This window comes from Rhopalosiphum maidis, chromosome 3 (assembly GCF_003676215.2).
Source record: "Rhopalosiphum maidis isolate BTI-1 chromosome 3, ASM367621v3, whole genome shotgun sequence".
Classification (NCBI taxonomy): Eukaryota; Metazoa; Arthropoda; class Insecta; order Hemiptera; family Aphididae; genus Rhopalosiphum; species Rhopalosiphum maidis.
The window spans coordinates 65,333,352-65,348,979 of NC_040879.1; the positions used below are offsets into that span (position 1 = coordinate 65,333,352).

A 15,628-nucleotide genomic window follows, 5' to 3' on the forward strand; every position below is an offset into this window, starting at 1 on the left:
GTGTAAACGCAAAAAAGTTTTGTTTATTAAATATAATATTATTATGACGAAAGTAGATAGATGAGCAAAAACCCGACTAACGATAACCCACTCAAGTAATAATATAAAATAGTTTATTAGTTAGTATTGTCTTATACGTCACGCGATGGTTTAACGTATAGAATAGGTATCTCGGTATCCGATTCCAAAACCATCAAACAAGTAGTATCGATACCTGCGGTAAGCGCTTACTCAACAATCCTTTGATGACCACGATAACGAATACTATGCAAAGGACAATTTAATAAGACCTCGCAGGGTTTATACGTTATAACTCTAAGGTTGCTTTACTCTCAAACAGCTGACTACGATAACGAGTACTGGATGTTTGAGAGTGAGATCTCTTTAACCTGGACAAAATCGTACTATTTCTCAACTGACCACGATAACGAGTACTGGAAGAGAAATAAAGTATTATAGTGTCTTGCTATTTTCTACTAAAGCGTTTCCTCGCTACAAACGCTTTGGTGCGTACCTCGATATGAGAATAAAAACAAATAGTTATATTAATCGAAATAAAATAAATGTATAATAGCACAACGAAATAATTAAAGATACTAAAATTAAACAGTTGTCAGCCGTAACACACCACGACTGCCCGATCGTTCCGTTCTTGTCGTCGCCATCGACAATTTAATTATTAATTTTTGTTGAATTAGCATTTGTTGACTCCCGCTCTGTACATGAAATAATATTTTTTTATATATACAACATTACAACAATATCTTCGCTTACATCCTAGTAAGTTGTGAATGCAATGAGCGTGTATTTTATAATCATTTGTACTTATAAGTTGTGTTATTTGTGGATTATTTAAATACAATTGTAATTAAATTATAGCGTTGTGGTTTTATTTAATCATAGTATTTTAAGTATGAAATACCTACCAAGAAAAATAATTAAAAGCAGCAATCAAAAAAATTATTAACAATAAAAAGAAAGGCGACAATATAATTTAATTTAGTTATTATTGAAAATCACGACAATAAAGTAGGTACTATACAGTCAAAGATTGAAAATAAATTAAGAAGTACTAAAAATATGATTTTATATTATATGAATATTATTATATTTAATTTACAAAAAAGTAATTGTTGTCTGTTTTAAGGTAAAAGAATTGAAAAAAAATCAAAGGCTATTGACAAAAATCGAAAAACAAACATAAAAAATGTTAAGATTGACTAACAAAAAACACTCAAAGCTCGAAGTTGGTACAACTGTTTTTGTCCCAACCCCGATACCATGTTAATAGGGCTCGAGGTTCTTTGCGTATACCTAGTACCTACGTAATTTACTTGTAGTTATTATTTTGTGTATAAATTATATAATCCAATTTTAATTTTTAATATATTTATTTAATTGTAAATAATAGGAACTCGAAAGTTTGATCCTGCAGGTACAGAATATGGCGTTTAGAAACATAAATATACAAGAGCACAAATTTATCCATATAACAAAAAATGTATAGAATTAGATGGAGCTATGAACAAAATTAAATTATCAAGAAATAACTCTACGTGAAGTTGCAAGACAAGGATAAAGCTGGTCATCGAGGATTTAATCGATGCTGCTGTAAAACTGGTTAGGTTAGGCAAAAATGTGCTTACAATGCTGCGGAAATGTGTAGTGCAGCTCGAAATTTCATAGTACCTAATTTTAATTGCACCAATAAATAATTTATATTGTTCATCCGTTTTAATAATGACGTCAAAGTCCGACGAAAAATGTAAATTTGAGTTTAAAATGTGTTCTTTTACAACATTTACCTGGACGATTAAATAATTTAGTTAAATGACGTCATCGACTGGGGAATGATGTAATTTACCGATTTTTTAGTCATCTACCGTAACATATTCACAAAACGATACAACAATAATAATATAATGTCTGTCATCTGTACATTTTACATTTATATTTTATATGATATAATGTTTCCCGTGTTTCAGAGTTTCACTACAAATATGCATACATATTATATTATATATTTACATTAAATTCATAATTTATATATACCTAAGCGATAAACGATAAACATTAAATATACATTATTTGCTCATCAGTAAGTAAACTGTCCATGTCTGCGAATTTAAAAAATCAAGAGTGGAAGTTTTATAATTTGAACTACAACAATTAAAAATGTATTATTAAAATTTAAATATCCATTGTTAATATTTTAATACTATGGTATTATTTACCTACACATTTAAATGTCTCGTATGATTTATGTTTAACCAGAAATAGTCGAAAAGAAAAACATTTTTACCTAGCTTAAAATTTAACGTAAGTAAATAGTACAAGACTATCAGTTTTTAAATTTAATCAAATATTTTCTTTAGATGCATGCCATTGTATGAATTTCCGTCTTGAAGACTAAATGTTTGCTATTATTTTGAATACTAGGTAAACCATCATAGACACGGATTCAAAAAATAAATAAAGATTGAATGCATATTATGTTCCTTCCTACCGATTTTTAGTAAATTATTGGAATGCTATGTAAACATTATAAAATAATTATGTGGTCTGTCAATAAATAATTTGTATACATGCTAATTGCCCAACTATCACCGTCGTTTGCATTCTTGTGTCATAATATTATAGCCTGTATGAGTATAGGTTGACGCAGTAGTACCAAATTAGTACGATTGACCCTAGCGCTATGCCATCGATCTTCCCATTAATGATCCAGCAGTCGACGTGACCTGTTGTTATTCTGTTTTGACGATTTCGTTCGAAAAATTAAATAGCATTTTTATAACTTTTCCTGATTTCAACCATGAGCAAATTCACCATGTATATTTTAGTTTTTATATTAATCACAGGTTAGTACTTAGTATTTAAAAAAGACTTAAGTAGATATTATGTCCGTGCTATAAATATCATGTACCAAATTATGTTTTTTGCACTAGTAAAAAAAAAGAAAATATTTTTTTTTTTCAAATCATTAAATCTCAATTAACTTAAATGATTCTACAGTAAAACATATTACCTATTTACGATGTTCGAATTAGTTGAATTTTGTTTGCTTATAAATTCTATTGATTCTCTCACAAATAATGGAAAAATAACAATTTATTAATTTTATAAAAAACTATATTTTTTAAAATATTTGATTACCTAATTTAAATGTTTGAGTCAATTATTTCTATATTATTAACTTTGATTTCATTTTCTATTAATTTCATTAGTTTTTGTTATAAATGTCAAGTTATAGTACAATTTCATATGAAAAAATATATTTAACTACATTTACTACATTTATTTTTTGTATACATTTTTTTAATAGATTCACTTATTTTTATTATTAAAGTTGTTAAGTTTTTAATTATTAATGTTTACATTGATTATTAATATTATAAATAAGTACTAAACCTATCGTAGTTAAACGTAATCTTATTAATATATTCTTGGTAATTTGTATTAATTTTCTAAAAAATATCGAGTAAGTATAAGAAAGTCCATAAATGTTTACGTTATTATATTTGCATACTAAACGACTACTATTCAAATATTAAGCTACTTGTATTTTATTATATCTACCAAAAGTTCCATATAATAATTAATAGCTGCTAGACTTTATTCGATAGTGTAGGTATATTTTATATTATAATGTACTAATATGTCGATTTGTTATTATATGTAGGATCAGAATTGAATATCTTTGCACGTGCGGCATTATGCAATCCAATGATCGGTCCTTGTTCAGAAGGTAGTTGTATGCCATGCGATTTGGGAAAAAAGCAAATAGTTTATAAAAATGACTGCATGAACCCAAATGGATGCCCGGAAGTCACCAAAGTAAAACTCGAACCACCGGTCCCGGATTATTTAGTAAAACCATCAATAATCCTAAGTAATCCGGTCACTAGGTGCTTATTATGTTTCTGGAATATTACTCCATTTTATTGGTATTTATAAAATACTTATTTTTAATGTACTTAAATCTATATTTGCTACATAATTTATAAGCGTTTTATATTTTGTAATTTATATGTACAAACTATAGTTTAGGTAATGTAAGAAATAGATATGCTTAATTCTAACTTCAACAATCCAACAGAACATCTCAAAGAGTTTATAATACAAATAAATCATAGTAGTGGTATAAACTATAAATGTCCAAAAAGATAGAAAGTGTAGTATAATTTCCTTTATTCTGTAGTCCATAGACCATAGTTCATACTCTTTATCAATATAATGGATAAAGGCTATTATGTACAAACTGTAGAATGTGTACCTTTGTAAATTGTACATTGTACGTTTTACCTAAACCGTTAGTCGCCTACCTATAAGTATTTTTCAGTTGGTGTGCGAATCCAATAAAAATAAAATAGCAGTGTTTACTATTCTATTCATAAGTTTTGCTTTGTTTACGTGCTAATTTTTTTCTTTTTTATTTTTATATTGCTAATAAGATATCATAGCATTATGCCTTACTTCTTAATCTAACAATAATAATACTTTTTGTTGAGTTCTTGATCAAACGTTTTTGAACATTGTGTATGAAATTTAAGTGGTTAATGGTTTAATTTTGATTTTTGTTAGTTTTATTAGTGAAAATCGAATGTTGTGTATATTAATATTAGTTAAAAGGTCATAAGTTAAGTAAGTATATCTATTCTACTTTTTAAAATTCTTTTCCTGGAAACTTTTACCTTAACAAACATTTACAGCATAGTATTGGATAGGCCGGTTAGGAATACAAAATAATGTATAATCCAATAATAATACTTCGTAGAATCTTCTCCCCTTGGGTTTATCGAGGAATGGTAATAAATTAGTGACTTATACTTTTAAAAACAACTTTTAAATTATAATACTAGTATTATGCAGTGTAAAATTTGTTTTTCATATGAGATTTTACATATTCTTTAATTATCATTTATGGAAATAGAAACTTATAATATTTTTGTAATTTATCCACATTAATAAGTACCTAATTATTTACTAATTAATACTTATTATTATTTATTTAGATTATATTTAGCAGTGTTAGGATCTAAAACAATTCTGTAATTTTCTACACTAAATTTAATCAACTTTAAATAACTATTTTTATGTAGATTTTATTAAAATAATCATTTAGGTTCATTGTCTAGTAAACATAGGACAACCACACTAAAACTAATAATTATGAATTGTATAATATCATAAATATCATAAATAATAAATACCTCTTTTATACCAATTCTATAAAATATTAAAATTATGTGCTCTTCAATGACTTAACATGTAAATGTAATACTTAAGTATTTATTAGTAACATTTACAGTATATTTTTATTTTCATTAGGCCCATAAATAACTAATAAGTATTGGCCTTACATAGTCTATAGTGGACTTTTAGAACTATTCTAGAGATTTAATAAAAATTAATATAATAAATATACTACATTTATATTCTTAAAATGGTAATTATTAATTTTATGAATTAAATAATTGTAGTGTTTGTAATATTTGATAGCATAGAAATTATAATTTATAAATTAAAAACAGCCAACTTTTGTATCATAATTTTCTTTACCAATTTATTTGTAAAATTTCTCAAAAATTATTAAAATATCTAACTTAGATCTTAGCTTCAATTTATATTCTTATATACTTAATACATCATGTAGCTTAAAGCTGGTAAATTTGAATTACACTAATAAGTGTAAAATATTACACTTAAAATATTTTAATTGACTTTTGTTTAATAGGTAATGAACCTAAATCATTATTTTAATATCTGCATAATAAAATAGTTATTTCAAATTAATTATATTTAATATAGAAATCCACAGCATGGTTGTAGATTCAAATTCTGCTATATCCTAAATTAATAAAACTAAGTAATAATTAATAAATAAGCACCTACTTAATAATATAGACAAATTATAAAAATACCATATACACTTCTACACTTTCAATATATTTGATAAGTGATCGTTTATATGTACTAAGTAAGTATATATTTTTATCAATATTATTCATATATTTTATATTATTTTTATATTAATATTTTAGTTCTTGTATAACTTTTACTTATTTTGTAATTTAAAAAAATGAATAGAATCATAATTTATCCATTATATATATTTTTAATTGATGGTGTAGGAAGGTAAATGTTTATAAATTCATAATATAATAATATGTAGATTGTAGGTATATCGTTAAATAAACTGTATTATTGATTATCACATCTTAATAATACTACACAATCAGGGCTTTGGAAGTTATAGGAGTTAAAATAGGTACAATATACACTAAAAAAATTGTGAAGTTTACATAAAAAATTTTAAAATGTTGAATATGCAAAAAAATATTTTAAATTCCGAAAAAACAACTATTATTGTTGATAATTTGTACAAAAACACTTATAAATTATAAAAATATGAATTTATAACATTTAAAATATGGCAAAAAACTGTGTTCAAAAAATTTACCAACGAATAATCAATAAATAAAACGATTAGATAGTATTTCGGCATATTAGCGTGATTGAAATTTAATGAACATCGCACCTTGTCATTAAATTAATTCATGACTGCGACAATGACAATAAATACCTGCGTTAAATAATTTTAAGTTTTATAGTTAATACTATTTAAAATACATAATACGTTAGGTTAAAAGAATAGATCAATTAAAAAAAAATAGTAAGCATGCATTTTTTTTTCTAAGTAGGAAAAATTGATGAAATATGCAAAATATTATATAACAATATTATAGGTACATAGGAAAATACGTATTATTGTTTTATATATCTATTATAGTACCTACTTAAAACCTTCACAAAATCAATATTAAGATTAACAAGTGTTATAAATTTACCAAAATTAAACATGCCTGATTATAGTCAATAGGAAGGTAGCATTTTTTGAATATAATAATAATAAACAATTTTTATCAAAATTATTTGTTAAAAAATGTCACTATAAACCACCATTGTTATTATATTGCCTATTTTTCTATTATCTTTGTCTAAAATGTTTTCTACACTACCTATCGCAACAGATTTATTTCAGTGCAATATAATAATGGGAAATAAAATTTTATAAGTGAAACTTAAACTTAAATGCATTTAATCCACCTATAATTGTTATTATTTACTCATATTAAAATAAAAGTTAGTTAATAAACTCGTATTTCATCTTAATTAAAATAATTTTTGCTTTATAGATATTAATATCACAATTGTTTTTTGTTTGTATCTGAGAAATATAAAAAACTTCTGAAAGTTAAATTTAGCGTTTTAAAATTTTAATTGTCATGAAAAGTTTCTTTATTTAAAAAAAATGCATTCCTTATATTAAAGTTAGGTGTTTACATTTTGTATTAACATTTATCACTTTATCAGTCATCGTTTATAAACTACTTTTATATACCTAGTACTTACCATATGTAATGTGAGTTCATTTTTTTAGCTTACTTGAGCATAGGTATTGTTTCTACTTAGATTTTAGAACTACTATAGATTATTCGAGCGAATAATTTCTATATTCTATTTGATAACGAATTTTAGCTAAATTGTGTAAGACAAGGATGTTTTGTAAAGGCAAAAATAATAAGTTAAATTTTTTTTTTTATTCAACATTTCTATTTGTATATTATAATTTATAAGCCATTTTTTTAATTTTTCATTAAAACTAGTGTTAATATTATAGATATTTAATTTATTTAATATTTCTAATTATTATATATTATATTACCAAATTATATAACCAACACGTATGGGGATAAAATCATAATATGTTTGAAAAATATTTCGTTTGAGCACATGGTAGGTATAACTATCTATGTCAGTATACGAAGGTTTATATGTAGTTACGTCGAGTATACAATTTTTTATTGAAGTTATTTATTCGTGTTTAGAAGTTATATAATAGAAACATGAATTAAAACTAAAAATTTATAGTAATGCTGACGTTACGTATGAACTTTAACAATTTAAATTGAAAAACGACTTTTATCTATACTAAATTCGTGGCTTAGAAACGCGACTTACTACGATAATAATTATTATAGTGGACTACAATTAAGTGTAATTACAGACAATATTAACAATTATGTTATTACTTATTTACAAAAAATTAAAGAAATTATTATAATTTATATTTATTATCTTTAGTCCTTCTTTAAATATCTAAATCCGATAATCTGAAATTCAAAACTTTCAAAAATTTAGTATTTTGTATAACTAGGGTGTAGTATATGTTTTTAATTTAATATTAATTTTAAAAGTGTAGAATAGAACAAATAATAATCAATTAATTGATTAGTTGCTATTAAAATAGGATGGATTACGGATGGTAGTATTATACTCATATAACTTGATTTTGAAAAATATTTCTTTCAGAGCAGTAGATTAGAAAGTATATTATATTATGCATATTAGTTAGTTACTGTCTCTGAAATTCAATATTATAATAATTACTAACAATATATTTAGGTAGATATAGATGCGTTTGATATATAGTTGTGACAGTATGTTGAAAACATAAAAAGTATAGGTATAAGCAGGTAATTTAAAAAGAACAAAAATAAAATCTGATGAATAAATAATATAACGTTTTACTGCTAGTCACAAGCTTACAACCGGTTCATGATTTATATATCTAATATGAAAAATAAAATGTAAAATAGAATTAGCGATCAATTCAGTTACGTTGTGACATGTGAGTGGTTAAAACTATAAAAGCATAGAAATCAATTATCATAAGAGAATGCGTCAATAGGCAGCAATAGTTTCACATAAAAAAATTAATTATTCACTTTAAAAATAAGAAGGGTTGAAAATCTACTAAAAATTTAATTTTTTTTTCTATTTAATTTATCTTTATTTATTGCTAATATTTTTTTTTATTTCTAGGAATATGGTAGGGGATCCTGCAAAAGAAGAATAATGAAGATATATTGTTGACATAACTATCCAAAAAAACAAAATCTATTTAATTTATTTGTCTTTTGTTTCTTATTAAAGGGATAAGAGTTAAAAGTTTTAATTTATGATTCAGTATAATTAAAACCCAATGTATTTTAATTGTTACTCAACTTTCAGTTTAAAATTTGACACACGTAATATTACATTTTTAAATATTATGTATTTCTATTTTTTTTTTTCTAACAATTAGGTACGTTCATGTTTTATCAAAATATTTATTTTATATTATTGGTATTTTTATGTTTATTATAATTAATAGTTAATTCGTAATCGTAGACATATTCATGTACTCTGAGAAAAATTTATATTTCTAGAAAGAACTATTTAAATAATAAAAGCATCAAATTTTAATTTTAATCTTAGTATATTTAAATTAATTAATGTAAAATTGTAATAGATAATATCTTTGGTTTTATTAAAATAAATTCTATGATTTCTAATTTCTATTTTAATTATCTTTTAATATAATATATTATATTTGAGCTTATAGATACTTTTTTCGCACTTTTGGGCAATGGATATTTTAGGGAATTTTTACTGGGTGACATTAAAAAAATAAAGTCACTCTACGTGTCATAATCAAAAATTAAAATCAACAAATATTATGAGCCTAAAAAACTTTTTTTTATTAAATATATAATTCAATATTATTTACCTACTATATTACCGTATACTTGCGCAGCTAGAAAAACTCATTGATCACGAGTTCAATGAAAACATCAAATCAAAAAATTAATAAATTAATTTTATTTAACTAATTAAATAAATTAAAAACTATGAAAAATAATATATTATCTTAACAACATAAATTAGCGGACTGTAGGTTGGAAACTCCTGGTTTAAACTGTTAAAAGGTTTAAATTGAAAAAAATATTAACTATAATAGATTGTAGGAACAATGACTAAAATAAAATCGAAAACAATTAATTTGTAGATATTTGGCGGAACGACTGAACTTATATTTTCGCGTGGAATAAATTTAATTATTATTTTATGGGTATTGGGTACCTACAGTAAACGGTCATATAGGTTTTCCATTCTAAATAATTATGAAATGCATACTTCCAAAATTCAAATTTTTAAACGAAATTATATATATATATATATAATATATAAATAAATTACAACATATTATTAAACATAAGAAATAGTATTATTAAATAAATTATATAATTATTTCAAACATTGTAATTTTTACAAAATATCGTTGTCGCCCAGTAATTAAATATATCATCTGCTAGGCGACAAAAAATTTTAGTTAAAATATCCACTGCTTTTGGGTAGTGTTTGGATTAGGGTATATCTTTCAGCTGTGGTCTATAATATAATAAAAATAAATACTATTATAAAACAATATTATTTGTACCGATTAATAATAAAATATTTATTGCCTATGGTAGCGAAATTAATTTTAATTTCAAAAGATCCATATAAATATATTGCTAGATACAAATATGTTAACCATCGTGTGGTTAGACTGCAATATAGGTATTATTGTTAGGCTAGATACTGTTTGCAATGCTTGGACTTTAATGCTATAGCTTATAAAATAAATGTCTCAAAACTATTAATTTTATTATTATACCTACTCTAATATATGTTATCTCTTAAGTTTCTTTATTTATATTTATGCTTTTTCGTTTTCTTATACAGACATTAAGTTATGGAATCATAAAAGTATAAATCGATTAATATAATTGTTGGCAGTATAATAGTATTCTTATCATCCCACGCGGTCTCATTAATGATGAATGAAATTATACAGGTAAAGCTGTATCAAGTATGGATACAAGGGGGCAATAGGGGTAATTGCCCCTCTCCCATTCACAAAAAAAGTTATCAAATTTCCATTTGTAATTAACTGTGACTAAAATGCTGTTCATGTAAATTATCGAGAGAAAATCATTATTGTATTTACTATGAACATTTAATTATTTGTTTATTGCAAATTGTTCATTTTTATTTTATTGAAATTATAGTGATCACGCCATCACGGCTTCCGCGGATTCAACAATGCAACATTTTATGAACAACCGGTTAGTTATTTTATTTTGAACCTCAGTATTCACAATAATATATATTATACAATAATATATAATAATCAAGGTGCTAGGACAATAGGTAGATATATATCCACCTTGATAATAATCTAAAATCAAAGCTGATTACTGAATAGGTACTACAGTTTGTATGATAACACCAGTCATCAAGTCATCATATTTTTAAATTAATATGCCGTACTGCTCTTTCCTACTACAATGATTTTACTGATTTTTGCTACTTTTCGTTAGTACGTTGTCGTAACGTTCATAACACAATTATTTTGTTTTGATGTATGTATAAACCTGTACTATTTAGTATAAATTATAATATATTGACACTTGGTTAAGTTTGTGATACGGAGACCACGACACCACGTACAACGTACCCAACAGAACCTGTACACTATACTATATATTTTAATAAAAATATATAATAGGTATCACTGCAGGTAAATATTATAATAATTTTAACAATCGGAGTTAGTTTTTACATTGTAATAGTTACACATTTTAGAATTGAAATTTTATTGCTCAAATGAATAAAAATCACTTTAAAAATACGTTTTTTTTTTTTGTAGTACATATTATGTTTTATTTTAATTATCAGTGCAAATGCATCGTTATCGAAGTATCTATCGATCAAAATTATGCATAATTTTTACCACGACTACTATTTTAAACATTTTTTTTCTTCCAGAAATTAATAATGAGCGAAAAAAGAAAAACAATACGACCAATCACCACTCATCAGAATGGCTGATTTCTGTGCACAACTTATTTTTATGTTGACTAATAATAAAATAATTTCTATGCCTAATTATTCTTACTAGTTTATTTTATTCGTTTATATATTATACTGCACTCCACCCGTTTAGGACTGCCGTATGCGTCTTTCAACCATATAGGTATGTAACTTAAAACTAAAATAATTAAAAAATATATATATTATACTTATACATAATATTAAACTAGTGTTTTTTTTACACATCCAAAGATTTTTGCTGTATATATACAGTATAAAGTGATATATTATTTACGATTTAAATACCTATAGGTATTTAAAATAGAAACTACATTTTATAAATCATTTGTGTAATGCGAGACACGAATCAAAGAGGTCGAGGTGGTTGAGTTAAGTTTTGATGTTTTATTTACATTCTGATTTAAAAGAAATACTTACCTGTTACCTATCTAGTTTTATTTTTTGTACAATTACCATTTATTAAACACGATTTCCCTTTTAGATATAACCTATAGGTTATAGGTACAACACTAAACACTTAAACTACATATTTATTTTAAATATTTTTTTTTTAGGTATTGTTAGATTTAATAATCAGTTTATATAATAGTCAATATAGTCGTATAGGTCTAGTTATATATAACTGCAATAATATATCTACCATTTTAAATCACAACAATAAGTGTTTAAAAAATATCTAACCTTGGAAATAGACAGAAGAAACCTATTTCAATTTCGGTGGGGCTTTTTAATAGAGCTTAGCAGTTGAAAGTTGTGTCAACCAAATTTTTTGATCCTTATAAAAGTAAGACTCGGATTTATATGTATTTATGAAACCAAAATATGTATTTACATTAGCGAAATATGTACATAAATATGTGCTAAAAAATCAAAATATGTAGGTATTTTACTAATATGATTTATTTATTAATATTTAATTATATAATATATCCATATGAGTTTTTAATGAAACAAATTATATTTTAAATAGTTAAATTATTTAAAAAAAGGTGTTACAAATTATAAAATATAAATAAAAAAGCTGAAAAAAAATAAAAATTTTAATTATCTGATTACAGTTTTTGATAACAGCCATTTTTAAATTTTTAAATTCAAAAGATCTTCGATTTAGTCATAAAATTGCCTTTTACCGATTAAATGATCTTTCGGCTTCCACTGATGTTATTTGATAGTATTGCATTTTAACTATGTCTGATGGAGTAGTTATATGTCTACCGTAGATTGAGTTCAAAAATTGGTATTATTTTGTACTTTTGGGAATAAGGGAAATGTCTGTATTGAAAAATACAATCGTATATAATTAATAACTATTAAAAAATCGTAAATGAACCAATTATCAAAATATGTAAGACAAAATGGAATTATTTAGAAATATGTAAAAACATGTACTTATGACAAAATATGTAAAATAAAATATAGTTAATTTCATTGGAAATCTTTTGAAACGATTTTATCACTCACCTAAATTAATTTATCAAGTTACAGTAAAAATATGTATTTACATATAAATCTGAGCCCTACTTACAAATTATAAATAATTAATATTTTTTGTTGTGAAGTATTGAATATTATAAATTGTATTAAAAATAATAATAAATAATAAAACAATTTAATATAAAACATGTTTTTAAATACTGAATAATTCGTTGTTAAAACAATTGGTAATAAAAAATGTTTTAACAATGCTTTCAATATTATTACTGTTTTTCTTATCATTAGTATGTTATAAGTATAGTATGTTATCAACATTATAAACATATCAAGTAATAATAATAAACAAAATTGGACAGCAGTGAGCATTTTAAACTGGGTAAGTATTGGCTAATTGCTTACTTATAATAGTTAAGAGTTATAATTTGGTTAAAGTTTAATTAACTGATTATCATTATTTTTAAATATAAATAGATAGGTATACTTATAAGTAGTTAGCTTACCTATATGAAGTTTTGGAAATATCTTAACTTAAGTTAAAACTGTTACAAAGTTATTTAAGTAACCTTTTTATAGGTAGTAAAATTACTAAAATACTCATTATATATATTATTTTTTTAAATATATTTAAGTACCAATTGATAATAGATGTAAAATGTAAATATATCATATCAATTTGATTTTATGAAAATAAAATTTTTGTATAAATTTAGCTATTTGTCAAAAAAGTATTATTTTTAGTCATTTTAAATTACCTAGTAATATATATGACATAATATGTATCTAAAAGTTTAACGTCTTGTTAAACAAGGAAACATAATATTTTAAATAAATTTTAGTGGTGGTTTTGGTAGTAAATTTAATTTAATTGGTACTTATCAGAAGTTAAATTTAAAAATGTAACATTAATGTTCTTAATATTTGGGAAAACGGGAATTCTTACGTAAAACATATTTTCGACATTTTATGTAATTCAAAAACGAATAACTGTTAATAAATATATAAACTCTTCACCCATATATGAAATGTCCAAATTTTTAAATTAACATTTTGTAAATATGATAATATATTATATATATTCAAAATATTTGGACTCTTATTGAGTTATTTAAAGATATTTGACATTTTTTAATTTTTAGGCTTTTTTAGGTTTCGCTTTGCCGAAAAGCTTGAATTATAAATGTTTTAACTATTAATGGCATTTTTTTTTATCTATAATAGTTCTTAATGATGACCATTTAAATTTTAAAGTTAGAATCTTTATGAAATTTATCAAAAATATGAATTTTATCAAATATTTTGTAGATTTTAAAATTTTAATATTTTTTCTTTTTACATATTTTACAAGAATTTTCATAAGTTCATTTACCTATGATTAGTATGATTTTAAAGAGTTGATTGGAAAGTTTCACTTATTTTTTAATGAGTGTTTGAACATTTTAAATTAAAATGTCTACGACATTTGACAAGTCTTGTAAAATAACTATTTCTCCTCAAACGACTTTTTTATTTTGTTGTAATTTTAAAACAAATTAAATACTTGAAATTGTCATCAAATATTTTTAAAATATATGCTACCTATAGGACATAGGTACGATGTACATTGTACATCGTATAATTTTTCAAAATATTTCGAGTACTTGGACTTTTTGTTTATTTATAGAAATTTAATATTTTCGATTATTTTAATTTTGATTTTCTATTAATAACGATAACAATTTTTACTCAGTTAAGAAATTTGAATATTCAATAAGAGTACAATTCCTCATTAATATTATTATTGTAGCTATTATAACATATTAAAGTTCCACATGCTCAATTTCTTTTATGAACATTTCAATGTTTTCAAATTCATCAAAATCGCAATTGTTTACAAACTATTTGGTTGTAAAAAATGTATAAAATCTTTAACTTTTTTAACTGAGATTAATAAAAAAAAAACTTGGGTGCCTTCCAAACATTTGATTTTATGAATTTATTATCATTAATATTATAATTTAATAGGAAAGCATAAATTTATAAATAGCAAAATACCTATTTAATATTTTATACACAATGCTTGATAATAAATTCCTTGGGAGTTGTATTTCAGTATTTCACTATGATGTTACAATTTGCCCTGTTTTAGGGTACCTAACTTAGGATTTAGGAATAATTTAACTTAACAACAATTTTTGAAGGTAATTCGCTGTGCAATTTAATTAAGTAGGTACCTAATATTAAAAAATAATTTTCTTAACAATGTTATACCTATGTGAGTCCAGAAAATTAAATTACATAATAATTTAATTATAATATATTATAATATAATTACATAATAATAGTTATAGGAGTATATTTTTGTATCATACTATTATTATTTTATTTAATGACAAAAATAATATACTATGAAATAGTTTATATTATAAAAAAATGATTGGTGAAAGCAACC

The 15,628-nt window shown here is 23.5% G+C and overlaps 1 protein-coding gene across 1 annotated transcript; it reads left to right on the plus strand.

Annotated features, from left to right (window-relative positions):
• The first annotated feature begins 2,725 nt into the window (after window positions 1-2,725).
• Window positions 2,726-8,987, plus strand: LOC113559014. Its single transcript, XM_026964605.2, has 3 exons — window positions 2,726-2,861; window positions 3,683-3,947; window positions 8,890-8,987. Exons 1-3 carry the CDS (start codon window positions 2,816-2,818, stop codon window positions 8,921-8,923), a joined length of 345 nt encoding a protein of 114 aa, XP_026820406.1. The 5' UTR covers window positions 2,726-2,815; the 3' UTR covers window positions 8,924-8,987.
• The last annotated feature ends 6,641 nt before the right edge of the window (window positions 8,988-15,628 follow it).